This window comes from Simochromis diagramma, unplaced genomic scaffold, assembly GCF_900408965.1.
Source record: "Simochromis diagramma unplaced genomic scaffold, fSimDia1.1 OVJJ01000705.1, whole genome shotgun sequence".
NCBI lineage: Eukaryota > Metazoa > Chordata > Actinopteri > Cichliformes > Cichlidae > Simochromis > Simochromis diagramma.
This window is the reverse complement of record NW_024387448.1, coordinates 504,037-531,649: the sequence shown is the minus strand read 5'-3', so window position 1 is coordinate 531,649 and position 27,613 is coordinate 504,037. Positions and strand designations below refer to the sequence as shown.

Genomic DNA, 27,613 nt, shown 5'->3' with positions numbered 1-27,613 from the left:
AAATGCACATTAGGTGGTACTCAATTGTAATGGAAAGTGACCTAAACTGAATGGAGTCAGGCCATGTCAGGGAGATACTAGTGGAAAAGCGCTATAAGTCTGTCTAATTTTGAAAATTTGTGTGTTATCTAACACTACTTTGCAGCTATCTGTGCCTGTGCACACATACAGCAGCTGTACAGTGTATTTATGCATCGTGCTAACCAAGTTTCCTTGTTAATAACTTTGCACTCAACCCTCTTTTTCAAATGTGTTGACTTTTGGATTAAAAAAAAGGAATAATTTGTGACCATGATTTGTATAAAGCGATGATAAAAACAAAAGGAATAATTTTGAGAAAACCACGGGGTAGCTAAACTAGAGGCTTTCCAATCGGGACTAAACAAACCACTGGGTGATGTTCCTGAGCCTACATGCATCTTTTATATACAGTCTCTAATTAGTGCTTCTTTTTCCCTTTACTGTGAATCACGTCCTACACGATAATACATTTAATACATTCATTGGAAGTAGTGTTGAGTTTAGGTTGTCATCATCACACTGGTGACTTAACCATCTTGTTTTCATCTCCCATCATCATCTGTCCTTTTACCTCCAACTCTTTTTTTCTTGATCCCCTTTTTAGTGGAGGTTAATGCCATTAGCTGTGCACAGCTGTGTGGGGCCCTGGCCTCCTCATTGCTGAATGAGCTCCGCTCAGCTTGGAGGCTTGATGACAGGGAAATCTGCAATACTGTTGGGCGGTGCAGTGAAGTCTGACTTATGATGATTGGAGTTAATACCGTAGCAAGACAATCAGCCCACCTGCTAGCATCCCTCCGCTGTCGCCCACTGGGTAAGGAAACTGGGCTTTCGTCCACCAGCTCCGGCCACGCGGCTCGATGCACATGAAGAATTCGACACTGCCCTTTAATGTCCACCTAATAACCTAAGCAACATTTGTGGCTTTGAACACATAGTTTATAGCCGAATTAGATGCATTTATGTGAAGTGCCACTCCAGTGATTTAATGCAGCGCTGAAGGAGCACATAAATACAGTACGTAATGGGAAATGGCTGTCAATAACTCCTGATTGAGCTCTGCGATGCCATTGGCTGAAATAACTCCCCATTACTGCAGATTCTAATTGTCCATAAACACATATGCACCAAAGAATAATGAAACACAAAATGACAAATAATGCAGTAAATTATCCTCGAAATGAGACACACACAAATAGTTGAGTGGGCCAGTGGACGCAGCCAATTTAAAAAAAAAAAAATCCCTTCTAATTTTTAACAGACTTTCTTTTCATCAACATCATTAACATGCTTATTTACAATGGACAGCAGGAAAGGATGATCTCTGATGCCATTAGTGAATGCAGCAGCTTCACTTTTGATAGCTTTGAAAAACGGTCAGAATCTCACTCTAATGGGATGTTGATGTATTCATCAACAGAGATGGGGTTTTTTTTCTTTTTTTTCTACACAGCCTACCATACAAAACTGTTGCTGATGTGTTTAGTGTTAGAAATTTACACAAAGTTTTCCCCAAACACATCATTTGATGAAAGATTCAGCTGAAGACCTCATACGTATTTCATGATCCGGGATAGTTGTGTGTGAGTGAGCTCTGGAAACTATTTTCACCCGAGTCAGGCAGAGAGCACGGAAAATAAGCCTCTAATGCCATCAAAATAGTTTAAATGACTTTGTTTTATGCATTCACTTTGGAGTCAATTCATTTCTAACAAAACTGCATTTCTTGGCTCGACTCGGTGCTTAGTCACCTGTACCGCCTTTGACAAATTGCTTTCTGTAAGCCTGTGCAACAGCAGAAGTGTCGGCGATGCAGATTTGATGTTCGGTCCTTTAATTCTTCACATGACGGCTGCGTTTTGTTCTGCTTCAGACAAAGCGTGGTATGTAAGTCTTTACCTGCTCCTAACAAATTACATACAGTTAGAGTTTATGAGATGCGATCAGAAAGGGAAGAGATGCATAAAAATCTAAATCCTTCCTTGAAGGCGGCACTTCAGGTGATGAGGGGAGATGAGAGGTGCTGGAGGACACGCATCTAGCATTGTAGCCTGATGCTCTAGGTGGTTTGTCTGGCCCATTTGATCCATTCCCTGAGCTTTGTGATCATCCTTTAGAGAATTGGTTAAACACACTAACACCTCCCACTTCTTCTTTCAAAGCACTTAGCCCATAGTGATAGTTTAACCTAGTGGTACTCAAAGTTTTTCAGGCCAGCTGCACTTCAGAAACCAAAAAAGTTCTTTCCTTACGCCTCTGCTATGATCAATTATTAACCGTTATTAAAAATAAAAAATAAGAGCATCACGAGACGCCACCGTGTCTATTTTTCACCTGGGTTTCCACACTGCATCTGCAGCGGCTCCTCGCCCCACAGTTTGAGAATGTCTGCAGAGGTGCAAAAATATTACCATTTATGCTGTGAGCCTTAACCCCGTGGCTGTGCGGCTTCAGCGTAGCGTGTATGAGAAACAAAGATGATGCAAAAAAGACAAGAAATTTAGCCTTTTTCACTTTGATGCTTGTAAGTAAATCTCAAAAGAAATAGTCTCTTTTCTTGTCTCCCTTCAATTGAGATTTCTTTTTGGCCTTTGTGGGAAAAATTGTCATTCTGAGAGGGCCACAACTATTTTCACTTAGATCAATTATATGAGCACTGGCCAGCAAGAAGACCGGGATGCGGCCTGAGCTGCTCAGACCCACGTGCAAAAACTCAGTAAGCACACACACCTTGATGTAAGCGTAACTGTCAATCAGTTATTGAACATGACAAATCTTTCACCCTCTGCATAAAGATAATTCAGACACGTGTGCATATCCGCACAGATATCAACTTTTACTTCTGCCAGACCATTAAGCAAGAGAGCAGCTCCTTCGGCTCCTTAATGGAAATTGCCATTTCAAAGCCTTCAGAGAGAGATGTTAACCTTGTGCGATACTTGTGGCATTAAAAATGGATCAAAGCAGCTGAGCTTTGATGTCAATGGAAGATTTTATTTGGGTCGTGGCATTAGAGCAAAGAGCTAGGCTGACTTCTTAGTGCCCTCTGCTGGGAGAATTTGGCATTTTACTCATGATCAAAAGTCTTGTGATGTTGTCAGGTTCCCATGCTTGTATTGTAAGAGTATTTTTTTAAGCTCTTGCTGCAATTCCCAGGTCTCCTACGAAAAAGACAAAGTTATAAATGAAGGTGTAAACCGAGACAAAAGATTGTCAGAAAATTAGAAAGCAGCTGTTGCCTCTTTCTTTTCACTCAGTCCATCAATCAGGTTTTGTAATGCTATGAGAGCTGATATGGACTCGCTGGGGTATCGTGTCTGGAAATAGACAGAAACATGGTGGGGTGCTTCTAGGTGGGTGGCGTTGTTTGTTGATGATGGATTCAGGAGAGGGTGAGGTTGGAGGGGGGTTGAACTTTTGACCCTCAGCAGGCAATTTTTTAAAAATCCAGCTCCCTCATGTTAGAGCCTCCCCTCAAAAAGCTCGGCTTAAACCTGAGAAAGAGCAAACTGGCCAAAAATATAAAACCGACTTTGCGGGGGAAGCAAGATCACCAACCCCATGCGCGGTGTGTGTGTGTGTGTGTGTGTGAGAGAGAGTTGTGTAAGTTTGTAGACTAAAAACAGACAGAGGGAGAAAGGCAGAAGGAGCTTTTTTACTATATGTATGTGTTAGTTTCTGTCAGACAGAAGAGGGAATTGTGCGGATGCACATGCACCATCATTGTGTATGTGCCTGTGCACCCTTGTGTAAAGCGGTGAGGTGGTGGCGGTGGGGTGAGGAGCGAACTGCAAAGATGGAGATGGAGACACAGATAGAGAGAGTGAAAAAAAAACCCATAAATAATTGATGATAGACACCGCCTTGCATCTGCCGCCTGCTGCTGTTGAGTTACTTCAAAGTAGATATTGATGCAGGGTCTTGCTAAAACACAGGATAACCACCCATCCAGTCTGAACTCATTACAGCATTAAAAAAACACACACAGTTGTACGTTGCAGTTTAAAAGAGCAAAAATGACCTTCTGTGAAATAGAATAGCCTCAGATCATATTCATTCCTTACTTTCTTTTTAAAGAAACCCTTTCCTTGTTATCATGAAAGTCAGGGAAAAAAGATCCAAGTGGGAATCTTAATTAATTGCATATAGTTAGCGTTAAATCGATGTGGAGTTTTTTCCCGGGCTTATATCTGCGCTAGTTGTGCATATTGGTGACAAGTGGGTTAGGCTGTTTGGAGAGTGTTAATACATGATTGACTTTAATGTGTTTAAGTTTTGCTCCCTCCTCCTTCCGCGGGCCTATTTTCTCTCAGTTTGCCTCATTAAATCTTTGTGGAAATTCTCCAGCTCTTGTGGAAGAGACTTTCTTTTGATTACGCTATAAACAAATGGAGGAGTTGGTTGACATCTCCCAAGACTGTGGCCCTCTTTTGTTTTGCTGCTACACTGTTGCTGCCCCCCCACCTCACTCCCCCGCTTTGACAGGACTCGAGTACTACTCCCCGAAGCTTTTATTCTTGCTCATTTTCTTTTCCTTCAACCAACTAGGAGCCCTCCTCCCTTCTTGCCTTTGTTAAAGACAGCCCCTCATCTACACCCCCCCCCCCCCACACACACACACACACGTCTATCTCTCCCCCACTCCCTCTCTTTCTCACACCATCTCTCTCGCTTACTTATTATGTGCTCATCCGTTCCGCTGACTGAGGGCTGAGAGAGGCGTGCTCAGGAAGACACTGTTTGGAAAACCAGCGACATGTCGCTGCAGTTTCATCCACAAGAAAAAAAAAAAAGGAAAGGTGGACAGAAGTGTAAGGAGCTGCTTTTCCCGTGGCCAACACTCCTCCTCCCTCCCGTGTACTTCCCTCTCGCGCTGTCTGTCTGCTGACTTCTCTCATTGACTCTCTCCTGCGTGCCTCAGTTGGCTGACTGAGTGCACTGACACCGGGACCACTACCTGCTGCCTGGGGATTAAGCGCGCTATGAATACCCGGAGCCTAATTTGTTGTTTTGGCTGCCAGTGAATGTTGGATACGCACGCAGGAGAAGCTGGAGCCACAGCCTTCTGGCCAGGACTCTCGGAGCGCCTCTGGACTGAGATATCCCAGTGAAAAAGGGGACTGGATGCTTGGGCACGCGTATAAAAGAGAGGCAGCAAACACAAGAATGAGAGACAATGCTGGACAAGTTATTTTTCTGAAAGGTAAAACAGCAGAAGCCAAATCAGCCTAATTCTTACAAGGGTCAGCGAGAGCCTTATCCTCTCATTATTTGGCTGGAATTTCTTTCACGGGCTTCTGACACAAGGAAATAATGCCCAGCAAATCCCCGCCTCGAGCGCCTCGCTTCATTCCCAACCACACAGAGGTTTTTCTCCTTTTCTCTCTATGAGGTTTTTCATTCATAGCGTCGCTGGATTTTCTGTAGCTGCTTAGGAAGCAAACAGCTGTGGACTGACAGGTTGAGCAGGCGATCGCTCGCCTCTCTAACTTTTTCCCCTCCTCTCAGCCACTTCTTTTGACCTGCTTTTGGCCCCAGCTCTCCAGAAGGTTTAAAGGTGGGGGCAGCTGCTCTTCCCCCTCCATGCGACTCGATTGGAATAAAAGGGTATTGAACCAGCGAGGAGCGGCAGTCACGCAGGACAAGCGGGGGAGAGAAAACACAGACCATCTCCATATGGTTGAGTGAGAGGCAGCCAGCTGCCTTCTAACCATCCTCCAAATCACGCGGCGGAAGATGCAAGGTGCTCCGGTGATGATGTCAGATTTGGATGGGTTTGGTGTGCGGCGGACCGCACCGTAACCAGGCAAACAAGCTGTCCTGTGGATACAAAAAAAAGTTGTGTGCAGTTTGAAGCTGATCATCGCTGATAAGAGCACTTATGCTCCGATATTCCAGCATGCAACAGCCACAAGGAAACTTAATGAGATCTGCAGCCATCACCTCTTAGGGAAATACTTGTGATGATGTTTTCGGCGAGCGCCAGGCGTCGGCATTCGTTGTAAAGGCATTTGACAAGAGAAGAAGAAGAAGAGGGGAGCACTCCTCCTTTGCTAATTATCAATCAGGGTCACAGCAAAGAAAAGATTCCTTCTGTGGATTTATCGTCTGTCTGCTCTGGAAGTTTTTCCCCTTTGGATATCTGACAATCCAAACGCACAGATTCCTGGTTTAGGTTGTACACCTCACAAGCGCACTAAACGCACATATTCAGCTACATTAATCACCACCCACTTAAATCCACACACGTTTGCTCTGTAAGTATAAAACACATGAGAACACACACAAGCATACTTCCACATTAGAATCCCATTAGTTTGTTTTTTGTTCCAGCGGCCACAGGAGAATGGAGGTCGTGTGGACGGGTGGGGGGCTGTAGGAGTCCCCCGTCCCTTCAGCCTGTCCTCTTCCCCAAATGGATGTTATTACCTCTAAAAATGTGCTGCTTGGAAACCGCTGAAAGCTTCCTGCTGCAATTCTCTGACAGAAACAGTCACGGGGTCTCTGCCACGGTGCACAGCTGGAACCACAACTGAAACAGCCACCATCTATTTTTTTGTTGTTGTTGGTTTTTTTTTTGCATTAAATTTCAGTTTATCTTCACCACCTGTCACCCCTAACCCACCGCCATCATTTTTTCCAACGGGTCTTTGGGCACCCCTCGCCGAGCTCCTCATCCCGTCGTCTCCTCTACGCTGGAGGGGCGCGGGTCATTGGAGTGGAGCATGAGCGGGTGCCACTATCCCTCACCGCCGCCGCAAGAGCGGGACCGCAGGTACCAGCACAAAGTGTCGCTGGTGGTGCGCTACTTCATGATCCCCTGCAACATCTGTCTGATCCTGCTGGCCACATCGACGCTGGGCTTTGCCGTCCTCCTCTTCCTCAATAATTGTACGTTTGTTAATCTGAAGCACACAACTCAACTGTCTGCACTGTACTGCTTTCCACTGTAATGTACGGGTCACTGTTTGGCAGTAGACTTGTTGCCATAAGTGCTTTGCTACAGAATTGAGCTTGGAAGGAATGATTTACTTATTTTTTTTTATTATTATTTCACATACTACCTCATTTTTGCATTAAACGTCCTTGTCAGAGGAAATGCCCCCTTCAAAATCACCTTTAACTCTCATGACAGCCTTATCTGCGCTTGAAGTAGGGACATCAAGACAGCTAAAGTCACAGCCCCCCCGCCGACCCCCCTTTGCTTGATTCGGTATCTGCCGGCTTCTAAGACTGCTCCTATCTCCCCTCCAAAGCCTTGGCATTTACTTTGAACTGCGCAGTGAAGTATTAAATGGCGATTAAATGTCTTTGGTGGATTTTTTTTTAAAAAAGTATCTTTTGGCCCAGAAAACTCTGACCGCCGTCATCTCCTCACAATGTAAAATTCTCTTCTTTTAATCCACTGAAATAAAAGCAGCTCATTAAAAGCCCAAAGCATACAACTTGTAGGGCTGATCTGATGCTCAACCAAGCCCATGACAGATAGGGGCTGATTTTCAGATCCAATAGAAGCAGGCGCATGACCGAAATAGACGTTCACCTGCCACCTTTTTTTTTTTTTTTTTTTTTGCACCATTGGTAACACACGGGCAGGTTTTCCCCGCTTCAGTTTGTTAACGCAGCCTTATTCATTCTGCTCGCTCTCTCAGAGACTTGCACACTTCTATTTGCGAGTGCCCCGCCTGCTTAAACCGTGCTAAAGGTGAAATTTATTCAACTTTTCAAAGTGGGCCAATATTTATGCATGACTTGCTCCTCATAATCACCTGCAAATTATAATAAGTAAGCAAATGTGTTCAAGAAGTGCAACTGTAATAGTAATTTTAATACCGCCAAATGCGATTTAAAGTGCTATTTGAGAAACATTTTGAGGAGAAAGGCTTTTTTAATTCTCTCTGGCCTACGGTTGTGATTCCACCTGTTTCTGCTGGATTTCTCTTCTCTCTGTTATCAGGCTGGCGAATGTTCTCACATATACAAAGCAAAGACCTCGGTTGAGGATGCTTCTCCTCGCATTTGTCAAAGATTGTCTTCCTGTCATCTTTGCTGCTCGGTCCTCCTCCAACTCACGGGTGTCAGTTACCAGGATGGGGATGGCTCATTTCTAACCTCGTCGTGTTCCCAAATCAATTCAAGCCAGACAGATTCTATTAGATTTAATACAAACTCAGTTAAAGCAAGCCAATCTTCACCTCTCAGATGACCGAGTGAAAAGAAATGTGCACTGGAGAAATTGATGAGCTGAAAGAGTCTCTATTATGCTGCCGAGAGCCCTCGCCATGTGGCCACAAGGACAGCTGGATGGGATTGTGATAGTGCTGGTAGTAGCGACGTGTGTGTATGTGTGTGTGTGATTGGAGGAAGGGTGTGTAACCTCAGATTCGCAATTTCTGTTGTCGCCATATGGGGTGAAGCATGTTCGCACATACGCACACAGTTTGTAGCCCCCGTCCCTCCCAAATGCATTTTTTCCCCCCTGCCAACGCGGACACACACTCACTTCATCATTCGGTATGACTATACATCAGCCAAAGCAAAGGGGAAGGTGACACACAGGCAAAGATGTAGACACACACCTCTTCTGCACATGGCTAAATGTCACAGTCAGACACGTATTGATTTGCTGAAGATACAGGTTGAATGATGGCCGTGTTGTGACATTCACACAGGCACGGGAACTCACGCAGGCTTTGCGAGGCGCGAAGGGAGATGAAGATGGCTGATATGTTTATGGAGAGACCTTATCTTGTGCTTTCGCTATGGAAATGTGAAGAAATCGTTTAGCTTTCCCCCAGCATCTCAGCTGGCTTTGTGCTACACCTTCTCTGTCGTCTTCTCTTATTCTCCGTGTGCGGTAATGCGCTTTTATTGGCGTGCGTTTGTTTCTTCTCGTTTAGACGTGCATTCAAATGCAAGACAGGAAGCAGAGTCTGCGTCTGTGCACCTTTACGGCTCTTAGCACAACTTCTTCTTCTGTATCATCCTCGTGCCAATTTCTGCTCCCCCCGTTTCATGTGTTTTCTTGAAATCCCCTCAGATAGAAATCAGCTACTGTCATGACTGACTAGGAAACAGCTTCACCAGACACTTCATTATTCACCTCTAGCACCAACCTCGCCTCTCCTCTTCCCTCTCCTCATTTTTTTCTCTTGCTCGCTCGCTGGCACACACACACACACACACTTTCGCATTCTCCCCTGAAGCCCCGGCTGTTGACAAGCAATTTTAAGTGAGCCTAAATTTAAAACTCAGCTGTGTCTCGGGATGCCGACGTGGATCGCAGAAGTCCTGAGAAAAGGCTTCGGCGCATCGGTTGACATGGGCCCCGGAAAAATGTGTTAGCAGGGTAATTGATGTGATGTGTTTTATCTTCCTCATTATCCTTCACAGTGCAGAGGCATTGGAGACATGGCTGGGTGGTTGCACAGCCGTGTGTGTTGCTGTGTTTGTTCAGCGCAGGCAGCTCTGACAACTCACTGGGGCTTTGCTTAGTGAGTCAGACAGTTGAGTTGACTGCTGGAGTGCAGATGGTGGTTCAATTGGGTTGTGCTTGGACCGCCAGTACTTGGCCAGTCTTTGACCAGTGTATCATAATGCTCTTCGAGGAAAACACTAAGTTTTTTAAGGCAAAGATCGCTACTAATGGTAGTAATGGTGGTAATGACCTGTAGTGTTTCTTGTGCGCACACTTTACTCGGGCTCTCCGCTTAGCTAAATACATGTTTTGTTGACACATTCTGGTCATTTTTTACTTTTATCCTTTCATAAGTCTGAAAATAAGACGCCATTCGTGGTGAATTTACTAATGAACAATCTCCCTCTATCATATTTTGGAAGTTGAGTTGCTGCAGACTAACTAGCTCCAGTCCTTCCTGTCTGGCCATCCACGATGTCTCTAGTTTAGTGGTTGTAGTGATGAAATCTGGGCACACACCACCTAGAACCTGCGGCAGGCGGAGAACAGAACAGCTGCTGTCCAAGACGGTGGATTTGAATGTGCTCCACAGGATGAGGGCCTCAATGAATAGGCAGCTGATTGTGCTACTTTACTTATTATTATTATTATTATATTTAATAATTGTTTTAAGAAAGAGCATGTCTGCTTCCTTCTGTACACGTGTGCACGCGTAGCTCAGGACTGATCCTGTGTTATTTTTAATTGACATAGTATAACTCTGCCAGACGTGTGTTTACTTCACTTGTACCATATGTGTGTGCTGCCTGTATACTTGATTGTCCTCCGTTCACCACTTAAATGATCAGATGTTTAATCAGTTAGTCAATCCACAGAAAATTAATCTACCCCAGCATGAATAGGCCATTGTTTTGCAAGCAAACTTTTTTTTCCCTGGTTATAGCCTCTAAAATCAGGAAATTGGCTGTTTAACATTGGAAATTACACATTTTGGGCTTGCAGACTGAACATCTCCTAAGGCTTTGGGAAATAGCTTTTTTCACTCCTTTTTTATTTTGGCTCCTAAACAAATTGATCATGTAATTGAAAAATAATCATGAGATTAAGCAACAATATAATAACAATTGTTAGTTTTAGCCATGTTTCAGTTTTTAACAATAGCCCCTGTTTTTCCTGTCAAGTAATGTGGAACCAACCTCCATCAATCTTCATTATATATAAGGGTTTGTAATCAGTGCAAACGGCCTGGTCAAGTTTGCACTCATTTGCAAAGGATTCAGGTTACCTGAGGTTTTTTTTCCCCCTGTGAGTGATTTTCCACACTCAGTCATTTGACACCGCAGGTCTTGTTTTATGGTTCCCATGAAACGACAAGCCTTATGTCATGGTCTGCTGGGTTTTGACCAGGACAATGGTATGATGTCATTTGATGAATTAAGGGAAAACATTCTGATTTATTATGCATATAGCTGCATGAGGGCTGGTGGGGGTCCGAGGTACACTATGACATCAGTATTGTGTAATTTCACATCTTGTCTCATACTTTTGAATCTAAAACAATAACAGACGTCTGCCTTCTCAACTCTCATGTGCTCTAATATCAAAAGTCATGCAGCGGGGTTCAGATCAGATAGACCATATATGTAATGAATGACAATGATGATAGCGCTATCGCTGAAATGTACTTGTGTCGATTAGCTCAGCTGGATTCCTGTAGGACCCAGTCATTGCATTAGAATGTGTTAGATGAAAACGCCAAGCCCTGTCTCTTCTTTTTTTTGTAGCAACTCAATTTACTCCCTTTACTCCTGGGAAGTCGCTGAATCTCCCCAAAACTAAAAACCTATTTCTCTCTTTCTCTTTTATCTTTTTCAGACAACCCACTTCACTTCGCACCGACTGTTGATGGTAAGTCCTCAGTGGTTTCTCGCCGCTCGCCTTCATTGACCGCTGGGTTTCTGGGGGGTGCCTGGGAATAATGACCGCAGACAGCAGATCCCTGCCTTTGAAGTGGGCAGCCGTCTGTGCCGCTTTGCCAGTTTTGGCTGCCCTGCTTTTTGTCTCTGCACTGTTGGTATGGCAGGCACGTGGCCAGGCCTGCTCTGTGCTTTGATGTAAGGAGGATCTTTTGATGACTTGATTTGATCTGCTCTGCATGGCCACTTGGGCTGACGTTCAATACCTGTTACCAAAGCGCCATTCACATCTTTCTGATAAGGTCTAATAGGATGTACCCCTCCCTTTGCCGTGAGAAACGGAAGCTCTGCGCCGCACCATTTCCTCACCCTGTTATCCATATGTTCTCATCCAGCACATCTCTGGAATGAGTACAATATTTTTCAGTTGTTCCTAGTGCAGTAACATGAGCCATTAATTAAAAAAAGCAACAATTTAGTTCCAAAACAGTAGATCTCGGCACACTTTAATTGGAGAAAAACAGCTGGTTTTCGAGCTTCTATCATGAATATTTATCAGAGGCAGCACAGTGAGATAGTGTTTGATAGACTTTGATGTTTTTTGGGGGGGTTTGCTACACTGACAGATAGCCAGGGATGGACTCCTACTAGTTCTGAAGGTGTTGTATCATCCCGCTTGTGTGCAGGCTACAAAGCCGGAGGTTTTGAAGAGAGAAAACACGAAGAGAAAAGGTTTCTAATGATCCCAAGGCTGGCTGATGCCGGGGACAAAAGGCCACAGTATGGGTTTGCTGAATCTGTTTCTGATAATTGCTCAATCACTCGCCCCATAGGCCGGCTTGTTTGGAAAAGCAGTTTGTGAAAGATGTCAGCTTAAAAAAAAAATGCGTCAAATAAGAGGTGGTTTGTGATGAATGTAATTGTGAACAGCCTATTGTAGGGACAATAGGGTGCTCACTGTCAGTCCAAAATGGTTTCAACAAATAATTGTGCTTGATTGAAGCATTTCTCAACTCTGCCTCACCTCAGCACCTGAGGAGTACATGCGCTGTGTAGTTTTCTTTTTTTTTATTCATCTTTTGTGCCTCATCACAAAACACTGGAGATTCAATTGCAGTCGGCACAGCTTACAGCAGCTATTTGTTTTTGTTTTAATGACAGACGAAATTGACTTGACAAATGATTATATCTTACAGAGAGGACTCTATTTGTCTGCTTTTCAAGCAAATATTGCCATAAAATTTGGCTCGCCGCTGGGAAAATGAGAAATAGTATGCAGGCACCGAAACAGCCCATTTCTGTCCTCCATTGAATTTTCCCGTACAAAAGAAATAACGCCCTCCTTATCGATCGGGCCACTCATTTCCCATGTATTAAAGTTTTTGCTGTCTGAAGGGCACAGTTTGTTTCTGCACTAGTCAACCGTTTAAAAGCTGCTGCTAGCCCTTAATTACATTTCCAATAGTTCTGTAGGCTTTCCATCAGCAGCCTATGCTGTTTTAATATGCCAAGCAAAACAAAAAGCAAAGTCTCCAATCAGCAGGGTAAGCCTGCCCTGTGGGACCCAGTTTCTCTGGGTCATTTAACGCTGAAGAGATTAGCGAGACAATTAGAGTTGGCCCAAATACAGCAGTAGGCCACTTTTTGGAGACGTATGGTTTTAGTAGCAGTGGAGGGGTGATTTAGAAGATGCTGCAAACCAGCAGAGGGCTAATATAGCTCTGCCATTAGTCAAATCAGCTCCAAAAGGAACAAAGCTTGTTCTACTGAACTTGTCCTCGATGCCAAGGACGCTCACTCCGCCGCTCTCTCCAGTACTTAATTACAGGAAATCACAGAAAAGATACCAAGGAGCCTGCATTTTTAAACAGCCTAGTTTGTCTCTGAAAAGCCGTTTATGAGACGACCTTATTAGCGAGAGGAGATTCTGCAGAAAGTAAAGGAATTTGTTCTGCAAATTAGAGCGAGAGAATCTTGGGAGCTTACTGGGGGGAAAAAAATGCGGGTTCGGCACAACACAAGCAAAGCTCTCACGTGATATTTATGGCGTGCGCCACCCACAAATAGCTGATGAGTCCTCCCCAATGAATGGCCTATAATCACCAGTCAAAAAAAGTGACAAAAGTCACAAAGCAGCCTTTAATTAGGCTCTTTCTTTGAAAGCTCAACGCAGCAGTTGCTCGGCTCTGGCCATACTCATTATTGCCTGTCGTCTCCTGATAATAAGACAGTTGTTGCGTGTTTGGCCAAAGCTAAAAAGCTCATAGAATTTGCAGCTTGAGGGATTAATACTGGACTTTGGAAATTAGGGTTGAATGAGAGAAATTCTTGACGAATGAAGCTCTTGCCTCCCAGCTGTTAGCAACCACATGCAGAGAAAACAGAAAATGCTCATCCGCTTCTTAAGGACATGCAAAGGAGACACTGGTAATAATACATGTAGTCTCTGACTTATGAAGGGTTTTTTTTAAGTTATGCCACTTGAACAAAATAGACTGTGTGTCAGAATGAGTGCTTCTCTGGAGATGTACCCTTCGTTTCCTCCTATTACAAGCTTAGGTAGCTGAACAAGGACCAAACAATGTTCAAAATAGGCCAGACCATCACTATAAAGGAGGTGTAATGTGAGAGTCGAGCCGCAGACAGTTCAGAGGTCTCCTGTGACTGCAGCCGTGTTCAGCACCGCCTGCCTGGAAAGAGCCCATTCGCTGTGAATCTTCCATTTCACATTTGTCACTGACAGCTCTCTCCAGAGGATGCTCCTCACTGACAGTCAAAATAAACTCCTGGGCTGAAACGTGATTTGATCTAAGACGGTGGGACGCTTGTTAAAAAAAAGTGCCGGCGGGCTCACTTAGACTTTGTGAACACTACCCAGAACTGACACAACTGCTTTTCGGCTCTGCGAGAACAGTACAGTAACCAAGGGCTTCACACCCATTACCCCCTCAGACACACACACGACCCTCCTGTAATTTATTCTGGGAGCCTTTCCCTGTGTTCTTGACAGTAAGCCTGACTCAGAGAGAGGCAGAATTAATTATGACTCCTCGGCCTATCTTAATTAAATCTTTTCACATCACAGATTTTACACAACAGAGGCAAAGTATCTACCTCATCTTTTAGCCAGGGCGGGGCTGCCGGCTGAGAAAGTCTCACATCAAGATATCAAAGGTACACTGTAAAGTTGCCTCTCTAGGATTATAATTTAACAGAAGAGTTGTCATGTCCGGCTTTTAACAGGGCACAGCTTGTTAGCTCGCTGTTGTTGAGGCTGCTGGGGAAAGCAAGCAGCCTTGACTTTATCTGCGGAAAGTTTGTTGCCCTTTAAAAGTACACAGACATCTCAAACTGCACAGCTGAACTCTGTAGCCTCGCTTCGGCCCACCCCGCTTCATGTCAGTAGGACTCAATAGATGCTTATGTGAGCAACAAGCAAGCAGAATATATTTTTTGATAAACGCAGGTGAAAGACATCAGAATTAGCCGAATATCCTAAAACCCCCGCATCTAACCATTCATCATTGACAGCCTTCCCACACAGACCCGCCTCGACTCACCTCGGCTTCCCAGTATCGATCGACCAAGATGGGCTAGAAGCAGCCGTCCAAAGAGAGAAAAACAAAAATATTAGCCAGAGAGGCGAGAAATGAGTGGGCTGAAGCGGTAAAGCGCGGCACTATTTTCTTTTGATTTCCTATGACACAGAGTAATTGTTGACACAGTTAGTGATGCTGGCATTCTTTGATATGTCCCCCAGCTGTTGGAGCAAACCTCACCGATTGTTGATGCAGGTTAGTCAGGGACCTTGGACCTTGTGAGGATCAGCAGTTCTTTGATGTGGATGTACATCACACTGAGCTATCTTTGGCTGTGATCTGAAAGCTTGTCAGCAAGCATCCCTGAAAGTCATGTCTGATTTAGAGGTTTCGATCTCTGACGGCTGCTCTGATTGTTGGAAAATAAATAGTAAAGGAAAGGATTAAATACAAAAGTATTCATGCCATATGTTCATCCAGTGTTTTGTTTTTTCTTTTTTTAAATGCACTCTTTGGCGCATGTAGCAATACAACTTAACACAGTTGTGGCAGCTTTCTTTGTTTTGCTCCAGAAGTCACGCGTTTAAAATCCATCCAAACTATGCAGGCTTGAATTTGCTTATTATTTTCCCCATTCTTTACGATGAAGTAGGAGATTTAAAAATCAGGCAGTAAAACAGCAAACAAAACACATTTCCATTCTGCTCAGTCTCCAAAATGAAATCGAAGGAGTGACATTAGCAGGATAAACAAAACCCCATTGACTGTAAGAATCCATTGCAGCTAATTAATAGTTTCAAGCAGCTTATCGAAGCCCTTATCACTCAGCGTGGCAGTGCAGAGGGATGCTGAAAGCCCACCCTTCCTCAGCTCCATGTCATATTTTGAAAGTAATTAGCATGCAGAATTGGCTAATGTCACTCTAAATGAGCTCTCCGTGTTGGTCGCATGTTGACGGCGAACGTGGCTATTCAGCGGCAGTGAAAGGCCGCGCTGCTCGCTCGGTCTCATTAACACAGCAGCAAGTTATTTTAAATCGGGACGCAGTCAACGCTCCACTTTAAGCTGTGATGGGCAGGCGCTAATTTAATTGTTGGGTGGCAGTGTCAGAAAATAACCACATTGGTAAGTGTAACCAATGCGACGAATTTCATTGTCAGGTTGTTAATTAGAGGAAAATAAGTGGCCCGGCACGTCGATGTGTTCTGGAGCAATATTGCGCAGTGATATCCTGCTATTAGCGGAGTCCTGCATCGCAATCAGCGTTTCCCTTATTAAGAAGTGCATGTTAAAGGAGGCTTTTTGCTCAGGAGCTGACAATATCTGCACCGTTTGCACAGATACTGTATGTCTTAGTTTCCTGCAGAAGCTGTGTTTGCTGTGAGAGCCAGACATCTGCAGTTCACTGCTCGCTTTCTCTCTCTCTTGTTCTGTCAGACACACACACGCGCGCACACACACACACACACACACACACACACACACACACACACACACACACACACACACACACACACACACACACTCTTACTCTCTCCTGAACATTTCACCCTGTGCTTCTTGTTTTTCTTCACTCAGCCAGAAACATTGTTTACAGATTGCAGTTGAACTTCAGGATGTGTGCATGAACACACATGCACTCCATACACACACACACACACACACATTACAGAACCCCTAAGATCTGATTTTACACTTTGTATCAGCTTTTATCTGAGTGTCTGTGTATGTGCCATGGGAATGCCAGCGTGTGTGCGCTCTTCCTGTGTCTTGAGTTTGCATTTTGAGTTTGTTGTGCGTCTGTTCCTTGGGGGCTCGTTCACAGGGAGGGCTGGAAACTATCCATTGTGAACATCCCACCCTCCGTGTGACCCTGAAAAACAAACGCATGATGACAAACACTAGCTCACACCTACACATGGTTTTAAAATGTGGTGAACTGAACAACAATCTCATATTGTAAGTAAAAGTGTTGGTAGTTTGTTTACCTTCTGTGTAAGTAGATTTATTGAAAGGTCACACAAACAGCGGGTTGCTCTTTGCCTACATTTGTTGTCATCACTGCTTTTCATTTGACGTCCTGGCCTGGAACCCTTGACATCAACCAGATTGCGTGTGTGTTAGTGTGTGTGTGTTGAATGCATGTGTTCTGCTCTACTGGATACAATTACAACACATTGACGCATGAGCCAGCAACATGTCACTGACACCATTTTACGCACTGCAATTTTTTTTCTCACAGTACACAGCCAAACACGCACACAGAAGTGGGAATTTCATCTAGATGTGTGTGTGTGTGTGTGTGTGTGTGTGTGTGTGTGTGTGTGTGTGTGTGTGTGTGTGTGTGTGTGTGTTGGAGGCTCTGTACAGCATGTTGATCGCTGCCCTCTCAGTGAGCTTTAATAAGATTTATGATAGCAGGGAGTGAGACAGAGGGAAGAAGATATTGAGACAGAGAGAGAAACAAAGAGAAAAAGACTAAATCACTTGAATCATTTTAACGCTACTGTTCAGTTCTTTCTCATTGTGTGGAGAAAATCATGGATACACACACACACACACACACACACACACACACACACACACACACACACACACACACACACACAAACAAATGCTGTAGCAGGGGAGTAAATGAAGGCGACATATTATACTGCATGTTATATTCTGACATTGCAGCCAGAGGCAGGGCAGTGGGTAAAAATAGAAGAGAATAAAACATTTCAGTGTTTACCCTCTTGTTAAAGTTTAAAATAGCATTTATATGCATTTATAGAGGATTTATGCATCTCATATGTATTTATACATGTATGCTTTGGGAATGCTGAATTGGGATGGCTGGATTTGCCCTACGCTGGTCACATAGAGCCTACAACATCTTGTACGAGGCAAGAATAATAACAAAGCTGACTTTTGAGGGGTATTTACATTTGTATGGTTGCATGAGTCAGACATAAAAGTCTTTGCATACAACTTTCATTTACTCGACGTTATTTTGCACATGAGCCACGTTTTTGAATGAAAAACATTTTTCCCTAATGAACTGCCTACTCAGAACTTTGCAGCATTGCTCAGGGCTGAACACAAAGCTCCACGTAAATGACATTGATGGATGATACCGCATATTAAATGCATAATATAAATTAAATTTGTTGCATCGACATCTTAAGATAGCATTGTGATGGATTTCAGATTTAATGGTATGTCTCTTGCACAAAAAACAGCCAATTGTAGATGATTCTACAACTTGAAAGTTGAAAAATCAACGATATTAGCAACCATGCTTTCACATTTTTAGATATCAAATAGCTTCTGTGCTTTATAGGCAGCAAGTCACAATGAATCTAGTGAGGAATTTTACTGCCATGCTTGGAGTTTCATACGATCAACAGAGTCATAAATTGCAGACCTGAGCATGAAGATTAAATACACAGGTATGGAAACGTGGAAAAGTGTCAATATATATGTTGGGTCAGCTCATGTTAGAGGCAAATTCATTTCCTCCAGACTTTGTTTGTATTTTTGAAAAATTATTTTCTATACATTAAAATAATTACATTACCTCACCCTGTTTCTTAGCCATACACCTATGTGTCAGCACAAAGAAGCACAAATAAAGTGTGCTTTGTGTTCTGACAACTTCACATTCGCCCACTGGTGCATTTCCATAACCAGAGAGAGAGAGAAAGAAAAAAGAAATAGAACAAAGAATTGTGGATAATTTGAACACTTTAGCTGTTGTGTTTAGTCTTCGAACGAAAGAAAGATTGAAGTTATTCTGTGTTTGCTGATTATAGTGAATGAGCATGTAAGCCTCGGAATGTGTAATTTGTTTATTTGAATAGGTTTTATGTTGGGCGAACAGTCATATTTCTGCACTCACGCGCTGTGACGAGCACGGAAAAACAGAAAGTTCTTTGAATGAAAAATGTCAGAGGTTTACAATAATAACCAACAGGCGTGCTGGTGTGTGTCTGTATGTCTGCACTCATTCAGTTTTGCTTGTTTATCCACTAGAGTTTCATGCACCCTAGTGCTCTCTGTAACTCCATAATTAGGGGTTGTTGTCACTAAAGGCAAACACTGTCTGTGTATGTGTGTTTGCGACCGTGTGTGCTGTGTGTGCTATTTGAGCTTGAGGACATTGCTTCATTTGCAGTAAATGGATGGTTGCCCCGACTCCATTTAAGGTCAGAATTAAGTGTTGTGCAGAAGAAGAAAAAAAGAAGATCTTAAACATATATTGAGACTCCAAAAACTTTTTCCCTATTAAAATGTGAAGCGGGTGGTAAGCTAGTGGTTTTTAAAGAGGGGATTTAACTAATTTTTCTCATTGGCTGATAGTTGTACTCTAAGACTGTATACAGAAATGGACACAGACTCACAAGTGACCATATTTGGATGAGAGGGTGCAGTTATTAGCTGGTGCTAGCAAGTTTAGTCACACAGATTAATGTCAGATTAAACATCATAAATCATCACGCAGATTGAGACAAGGCTGCTGTAAATATGAGAGCAGTTTTTGGTATAGTGCTACATACTGTTTTGCAACCATTTTAATGCTAATGACTGATAGCAACTTCTAGCTACCACTGGTCAATCGGTGGTGGAATACACACTTTTACCTTGCTGCGGGCATGGGGGTCACTGAATGGTTTCTAGGCCTGCATGAATAAGGCTTTAGCAATCAATTTAACAGTGACTTGCAGAACCTTCCAGCAACCATTTGCCAACTAGTCAGAGAACGCATATCTTTTTCCTTCGGGCCCGGTGCTCGCCTTAATCTTAATGTGTGTAGGTTTAAGGCATAAAGCAAAGTAAACAGGTGAGCGACATTAAAAAATGAACCTTCTATACCATTGTCCTCAAGGAGAAAATCATTTATGGAAAGTCAAATAGCTTTTTTTAAAGTCTGTCTGTCTGTGACTTCAAGAGTATATTGCAGTTCATAGCATTTAAAGAAATACTGAAAGGGTTTATTACTCGTGCGCACAGGATTCAGCATTATTGTAGCATTATTATTATTGCAGATGTGATTCTCATCCTAGCACCACATCTTTTTGGCAGTCCAACAATAAATCTCTGGAGTTCTTTAAATATTTTTAAAAAAGGTAAAAGTCAATATTCCATGAAATGCATTTTTATGTGAATTTGTCGCACCTGCAGTATGAAAAATTGTGTGTCCATCGCTCCAGTAGCAATACAGTTGTTTTTAATTTTGTTGACAAACGACACAACTGCAAGCACAGGCGCGAGCGCACCTCAAAGTGAAAGTGTGTTATACGTTTGCGTCTTGCTTGATATATGGTTCAGCGCGTCGTGTCTCCAATAACAGCAGAACATTCAGTTTCACGAGACGTGCGCACACATGCAGTCAACATGTGCTGCGCACATGTGGAAATTCATTGTGAGTGAGCTCACGTCTCGCACAGGCACGCACACACTCCTGTAGGAAACAAGGCATCTAGTGTGAGTCCCTCCACATGTGATATGTATTAGCAGTGACATTTCCCACTGGTGTCGGACAGCTCCTATCTCCCACAGCTGTCTCCTACCATACTGCACACTGCAAAAACTTCTTCTACTGTAACAAATGAGTTATCTCAGTGTTCAAATCAAAAGTACAACACTGCAAATTGGAGCTTAATATTAGTAGCAGTAATTTCCTAAATCAAGTATCGGATTGATCCACCTCCGCTTCATTAAGATGCCGTAGCTCAATTCAAGGACACAATCATAAGTGGCGGTGTTTTAGATTCCTGTTTTTTAGGTACTGTCTGACAGGTTAAATCAGTGTTTAATCAGCTGCAGTACCGTGCAGCTCTATTCGTTATCATTTCCTCTCTTTATGCTGCTCCCTGGAAAAGAAACACACACACACACACACATACACAGCCAGAGACTAAACTACAGTCTCAAGCCTCAGACACAGCCCTTCCTTCCATATACTGTATACACGCATACAGAACAGTACCAAAGTACCTCGAGCATCGACCCCCAACTCCCACCCTCCCACCGTGGCTACAACATTCCACTGCATTTTTGTCTACAGCAAATGTTGCACAATACATATGCATGTGTACGGGCTCCCGAGAGTGAAAAAAGTGTGTGTCTAATTCAGTCCATTAGTCGTGGATGCTACTCATGCATGGTACTTAGATGGAGGAAATTGGAGGCATGCAGATGCACCAGTGCTGCTGTGGGAGAGCTGATTTAGTTTAACAGTGGCTCACAGGCCGTCTGGAAGTATGTAAAGGAGGACGAAGGAAGGAAGTGCCAGCGCTTACATTGACAGCAGCTTGGAAAACAGCAGTTCTTAATGTAGGGATCAGGATTAAATGAATATTTGTATATTTCTTATTACTTATTAATATTCCAGAGATCAGTTGTTTGTTTGGTTGTTTCACACTGCTGTATGTAAACTCTGGGCACAAGGAGACCTGAATTTGCATTAGTTAAGGGTTCACGAGCAATAACTGTTGAGAGCCACATTGGTAACAGATCTAAAAATCAATGAGCACACCACTGAAAAGAAACAACAATAAACAGTAAGAGTCAAGTGAATAGGGTGGGAGAAAACAATAGGAAAGGAAGGAAGTAGGAAGGATGGGGGAAATGGCGAAAGAAAATACAGATAAGGAGAAGGAGAGTGAAAGCAGAAAAATAGGTAAACGGGCAGGTAAGAAATTGGGAGAGCGAGGGCATGGCAGGGGAACAACTTAAATACAAGCACTCGCACCGTCCTGCATACTGTGAATATTAAGTTAAAATCATTCAGAATTGACATGAACTGAAGTTCTTCCTCGATTTATCTTCCTTTACCTCCTTTTCCCCCCCTCTCCCTGCTTCCTCTGAAATCCCTTCCCCTTTGCCCCGGGGGGGGACTCAGCACCTTCAGTGTGCGTATGAGAGTAAACGTGAGTGTGCGAGTGTTTGTAAGACGCAGATAGAGAAATTTAATTAAAACAGGTTTTCCAGTCGGTGCTTCTTATAGGCTGCACTTTCTCCTGCACTCTTTTGAGGAGGTCCCACACTGCAGTGCTCAGTCAGTAGATCAGCTGTTCTGTGTCTTTTCAAAGGCCAACATCAGCCATTGACTTTCAATAAAGCATGGATAGCAATCAAAAATCAAGCTAACGATTGCATGGCTGCGTTACACCGCGCTGAATGGATGGCCATTGGAGTATGTCCTGAGTTGTGTTTAAGCACAGCATGTGGTCACGGCATTTATGTCTACAAAGGGGTGGAGTTTAATTCAGACTCAGAGCCATGTAACGCGCATCAATCCCCTGAGAGGCAGTATATTTCCTTTTGTTCAAAATGAGACTTTTATGTGCAAGCAGGAGAAGCAAAGGGGGGAAAAAAAAGAATGTGCAATTACTTCAGCACCATGCTGGGTTCATCTGATGCCACGTTACGATTCAATCACTTCCCCAGCCCCCACCAACCAGTTCCATTATAGCTGAGAGGAACAGGGATTGGGTTTGGTGATGATATGAAGCTCCCTATTTTTGTCTTTCAATCAGATAACAGTCCTTTGGGGGATTTTTTTCTTCTCCTTGAGTAGCCTGTCTGAAGAGAATCTGAATTGAAGGTGTTAGAAATGGCAGCCAGGTTCAGGAGTCCTGAAAGATGGCCGCACAGGTCAGGAGCTCCTGCACTGAGGCAGACCAGAGATGGGGCCGGATGGCAGCCAACAAACACACACACACACTCATGGACACACACCTTCTGTTCCTGGGGCAGTTTTAGATTGGTCACAGTAGTCCTCCTGCAAAAGATGAGATATGGTAATGGAGGAAGCAGCTAGCTTCAGGGACTGAAAACATACAGACACACACACATTGTCATTAATGTGCATCAACACACCCTCTAGCCAGCGCAGGTAAACAAACAGGGTGTTTGTCAAAGGATGTGCCATAAAGCCAACTTAAGTATGATACGATAACTATGCTTTCCCTGCTGCTCATGACCAAATACAATTGAATGCAAACCAAACCAGATTATAATTGACTTTTTTGCTGTATACACTAGCACATATGGAGTAAACAATGATACACGGTGAATTATGATCCAATCCAGGGCTGTTCAGTGGAAGGTTGGGGGTACTGTTGATGTCTTTGGAGGCTTTTCACAGAGTCCCCGTGAAGTTGAATTTTGCAAACAGCCATGCATATTTAACTCCCCTAGATGCAGCTTTGAGAAACTTTTTAAATTTTTAAAAGTCACAATCTGCAACATTTTCATATAAATTCATGCCTGTTTTGCAGCTCCTGTCTGCACACCATTGATTTTATGTACTGAATTATTGAGTGTATATCTAATCGTAGAAAGTTTTTCATTTGATGTTCTGAACTCTGCGGAAAAAGCTGCTGTCATGCAGGAAATGATGCATTTTACATAAATAATTTATATGAACACAATACTAGACCTTGTCAGAAAAAGTGTGTTTAGTCATACATTGATTCATTAACAGTAAATAAAGGAAAATTATGTCCATTTAGTATTTGATTGTTGTTAATAACGCTAATATATAAATAAATAAATTACCAAAACACTGATTTCAAACACGCTAAAATTCCCCATAAAGCTCAAGGGAAACTGCAGGGTTGAGTTTGTGTTATGAGCAGTTCCTTCGATAGGGCAAACAGTACATGCACACTGCGAAAATAAAAGTCTTCATTAGCACGCTGCTAATCATCAGATTAGATGCTTAAAAAAATAGTGGAATTGGAAAAATGCGAGCTATTCGTTCCCTTGCTATGAAGGTTTTGAGAAAATCATACTTTCTTAAATCCTGTCTTCTTCATGATCTTACCCATTTCTGTCACAGAACACATTATGCTAATGGACAGAGGCAAGCCCTGCTCTGTCAAAGAGCTGCTGCTTTTAGAGGGAGTGTTCAGGTTCATCAAGTTTTAATGAGCCAGGAGAGAAATCAGCAGAGACATCTCACACTTCACTTTACCCCAGCACTCTTCTGAAGTCTGTGCAGCACACAGGTACAGCAGAGCTGTCAGTTTTTCGCAGTTCTCTCTTATTTAGGAAAAGGCTTTTAATCTAGATTAAACAGCTAATATTGCACATAATGAAAAACAGGATTATCACGGTAATACCTTTCGCTTTTCCCAAGAAAAGGAGGCTCGGCAGATGGGATGTAAAAATCCCAACCAAAGCTTGTGCTTCCATCTCTCTAGTCTTTAGTTTGAATGGTGTTTTTACTGTTGGTCCTCAGGGGGGGATGTGTATTTTTAAGAAAGATATGCAGCAGTCTTTCAAATATAGTCATATATTTTTATTTAAATATTTTCAGTGCTTTTTTTGTTGCTTCTACTTGGAAAACCATTATTTTGGGCATTTTGAGTGAGCCAAATTCAACAGATGGAGCTTGGTTGGGATCAGGCAAAGACATCAAAAACATTTCAGATCAGATAGGATAACGGCAGCAGAAAAGACGCTGTTGATAAGACCACAGCAAACACAGACGGAAGATAAACCTGATTTCTTTATCTTCTCTGTTGACTTGTTTTCTTCCTTACTTGGAAATCCAAGATGAGTGCTTCACTTTGAAATGTCATTTCACAGCACAGCTCAAATGCATTTACCACCATGATGCATATCATCACATATTTGACCATGACATTTTGTCAAGCAGACCTCCTTTACGGCATGTTTCTTTTACATACTGATGCCAAGATTACAGTTTTTGTTTCCCACATTAGTCTCTGATAGCAAGAGTTATTCTAATGGAAGGCTTTGCGCACCACTGTGTGAGCAGATCTCTCTTTAATCAGTCCGGCTTGCTAAATTTCACATATGGAGGTAACATATGTAACACAGACTTCAGCACGAAGCTGTGCCGTGATGCTTCTGTGCGCTTCCATCCTGTTATGCTAAGAAAGAGACACCAGAGTTCATACTATATTTGCAGCAGCAGCAGCAGCAGCAGCAGCGTAGCACACTGCAGCTATTTAACAAGGCTTTACTCACTCTGAATGTAAACATATGTAGGGCCAGGTGGGAAAAAGAAGCCATAACTCAGGTTGTGCCATCTCACTGAGCTGCGCCTCACTTGGAAACTCTGTCTTATGGAGATATATTACACTCTTTAAAGCAGTTGCACTGTGGACGCATACAATATGAACTGCACTGGGGTAATATGACCAGAGGCTGTATCAGTGAGCAGAATCAAAAGTAAAGATCACAATTTCTCTGCTCCTTGCCTTGAGGAACACACGCACACAAACTGAACCACACACACCATCTGCATTCACAGTTTAAGCTTCTGCTGTGTGGTAGAAGGTGCAGTGATACACAAGAGGAAAAATACACTTCATATTGTATTCCACACAGATATGCAACTTTAAACCATTGAGGAAAGATAAGGCACTAATTGGAACTCTCTGTAATGTAACTACAACTTTACTCTTTTTAATACAGAATCATTCATTTAGCGCGATTGAGCATCTCATTTACACTACTGGATGTCTTGTATTTATAAAAACTCAGTGTAATCGTGTGAAGACATAAGAAACGCCCGTAATCACCATCCAACACCAGACATCAATAAAAATATTGAAGCAGCAGCAGCTTTTCTAGTGCTCAGTAAGAAAAACTCTGAGAGGCCATGCAGTAGGTATGCATAGTGTTGAAACAGCACCTGAAAGAAATCAAAGCCTCCTGCAAAACAGGCAAAAACTAGTCAGCATTTTAGAAATTGAAGTACGTGCTCACAAATACCCTCTTAGGCTTTTCATCATTTCCCTGCTTTACTTCATTTTGTTTTGGGAGAATTCTTGAAATATCACAATTGTGTATGGTGGGATAAGGACTCAAGGAGAGTCAAGGATTATGCAGGATTGCTCCTGCATTGCATAAGCTAATATACTGTAGAGTCTCATTGGCTTTATGGTGGGGCCATATGCTCCTGCCTAAGGGCCCAACAGGGGATCACCATGAGCAGGATGTATTCTGTTATTAAGATACCAGGTGCAACATTGTAGACTCGTCACTCTCACCTCCATGGAATAAAGGATTAATATATGGTGTGTGTCTCAGGTGTGAATCAGACTTACGCTCCCAACTCCGAAAATGTAAATATGGAAAGGTTGATCAAACTATTGTATCAGTCTGTCAGATGCTGAAGTCTGGGTGTAGACAGTAGGAGTTCTGGTTGAACGGGGAATTGGTGTAAAGATTAATAATGAGAGAGTGTCAAAAGAGTGACGGGAGAAAAATGAGGATGGGATTGATGAGTGTATAGATGGATCGTGTGTGCGTATGCGTGTCGGGGCCGGTACTACCTGTTCTACCTTAGGAGATAATAACTCAGTCCGACGAGCTTGCAGAGACATTGCTCAGTAGGATCGCTTGTCTAGGCTGGAATATTCAAAAGGTCCTTTTAAGGATGAACATTTTGAAACTCTCCAAGTCATTATCTCCATATTTCAACTTGGTACGTTGAGGTGAATTTATTTGCTCGTGTCATCGATTGAAGTTTCATTAAGCCTTAAATTTTTCAAAGTGTTTTACAGCAGACTTGCCTTTGATGCAGCCATAAAATGCCACTGGTGCTTACGTTCACGTCAGTCACATTACTTACATGAGACTTTATAGAGAGGTCGGCAGCCAGTTCCGAAAAGTTGGGGAGCTCACGATTGATGAAGGAAAAAAACAGCGGTCTTACTACTTGTCGTGATGCAGCTCAGCTGGGTCTTTAATTCAAAGTTCATGCCCCCAGTTTGCAGATGATCAGTTAAAATTTGCTTTCAAGTTAAACATTGTTAACATCGTTATTATCATTAATAACCCTGATGATGACATCATTAGGGTTATTTTTCTCAGACTTGTCAGAGCTCCTGCAGTGGTTCAGTAGACTTTCTGCAGTTGTTTTCACACGCTGAATAGCGTCCCCTGACTAATACATCAACTTGACACATGAAAACAGTGGTGTGCCCCTTTAAGGCCACAAATTACAGACACTTTGTGGTGAAATACAATCTTTTTCTTCCTTTTATTTTGCCAGTGTGACAGCACTGGTACATAAATGTTCTCATTTATTATTTTATTTTTCATACTGAGGGAGTCGTTTAAAATTAAAACCAAATCCTATCCACTCTACATTCCCACCGAGCGGTGTGCGAAATAATAAAAAAAGACAGAAATTACGTTGTCAATTACTTCTAATTTCATTTGCCTTTATGGGAGCTTTCCAGCTGAAAATTGTTTGATTTTGCCCTCTGCTGTTCCACAGTGATATCTTGATTTGCAAAACATAAAATGTGCACTGAATAATGAGGTAAAATTTGGTCAAATCAAAGCGTAACCTCTTAAACTGTATATATATATGAAATATATTTGCCATGGCCAACACAAGTCTCAGTTCTCTCCTGCCATTGATTGCTGCTAAAGTGCGGAAAGGTTGGAGATGTGTACCTCGCCACCTCGAAAGTTATTAAATAACATTCGGTGGCGGGGCAGATGGATATTAAAAAATATATATCAGAGCCGGAGAACTGTGCGAGATATGTTTGTCTTTCTATTGAAGATGCTGTGTGTCTTTGTGTTTACTGGTGAAGTTGGTATGAATCGTATTTGACAGGGCAGCAGTGTGAATGGCTTTTATATTGAAGCCATCTGTTTTGTACTCTTGTAAATGATTTTTTAACTGAGACATCAGATCAAACTTGCTTGACCAATCAGCGTTCTTTATTTAAACC

At 42.8% G+C, this 27,613-nt stretch overlaps 1 protein-coding gene across 8 annotated transcripts in view; it reads left to right on the top strand.

The window, feature by feature from the left end:
- Positions 1 to 27,613, top strand: part of agrn (agrin) — a 259,725-nt gene that overhangs the window by 89,267 nt on the left and 142,845 nt on the right. For 7 of the 8 annotated variants that reach the window (XM_040013639.1, XM_040013642.1, XM_040013641.1 and 4 more), the window contains one exon: positions 11,315 to 11,347. In XM_040013639.1, coding sequence (XP_039869573.1) covers positions 11,315 to 11,347 — 33 coding nt within the window. Of the gene's footprint in view, positions 1 to 4,704; positions 6,913 to 11,314; positions 11,348 to 27,613 lie in introns of those variants that run through there. The other variant, XM_040013645.1, reaches the window with a different exon arrangement.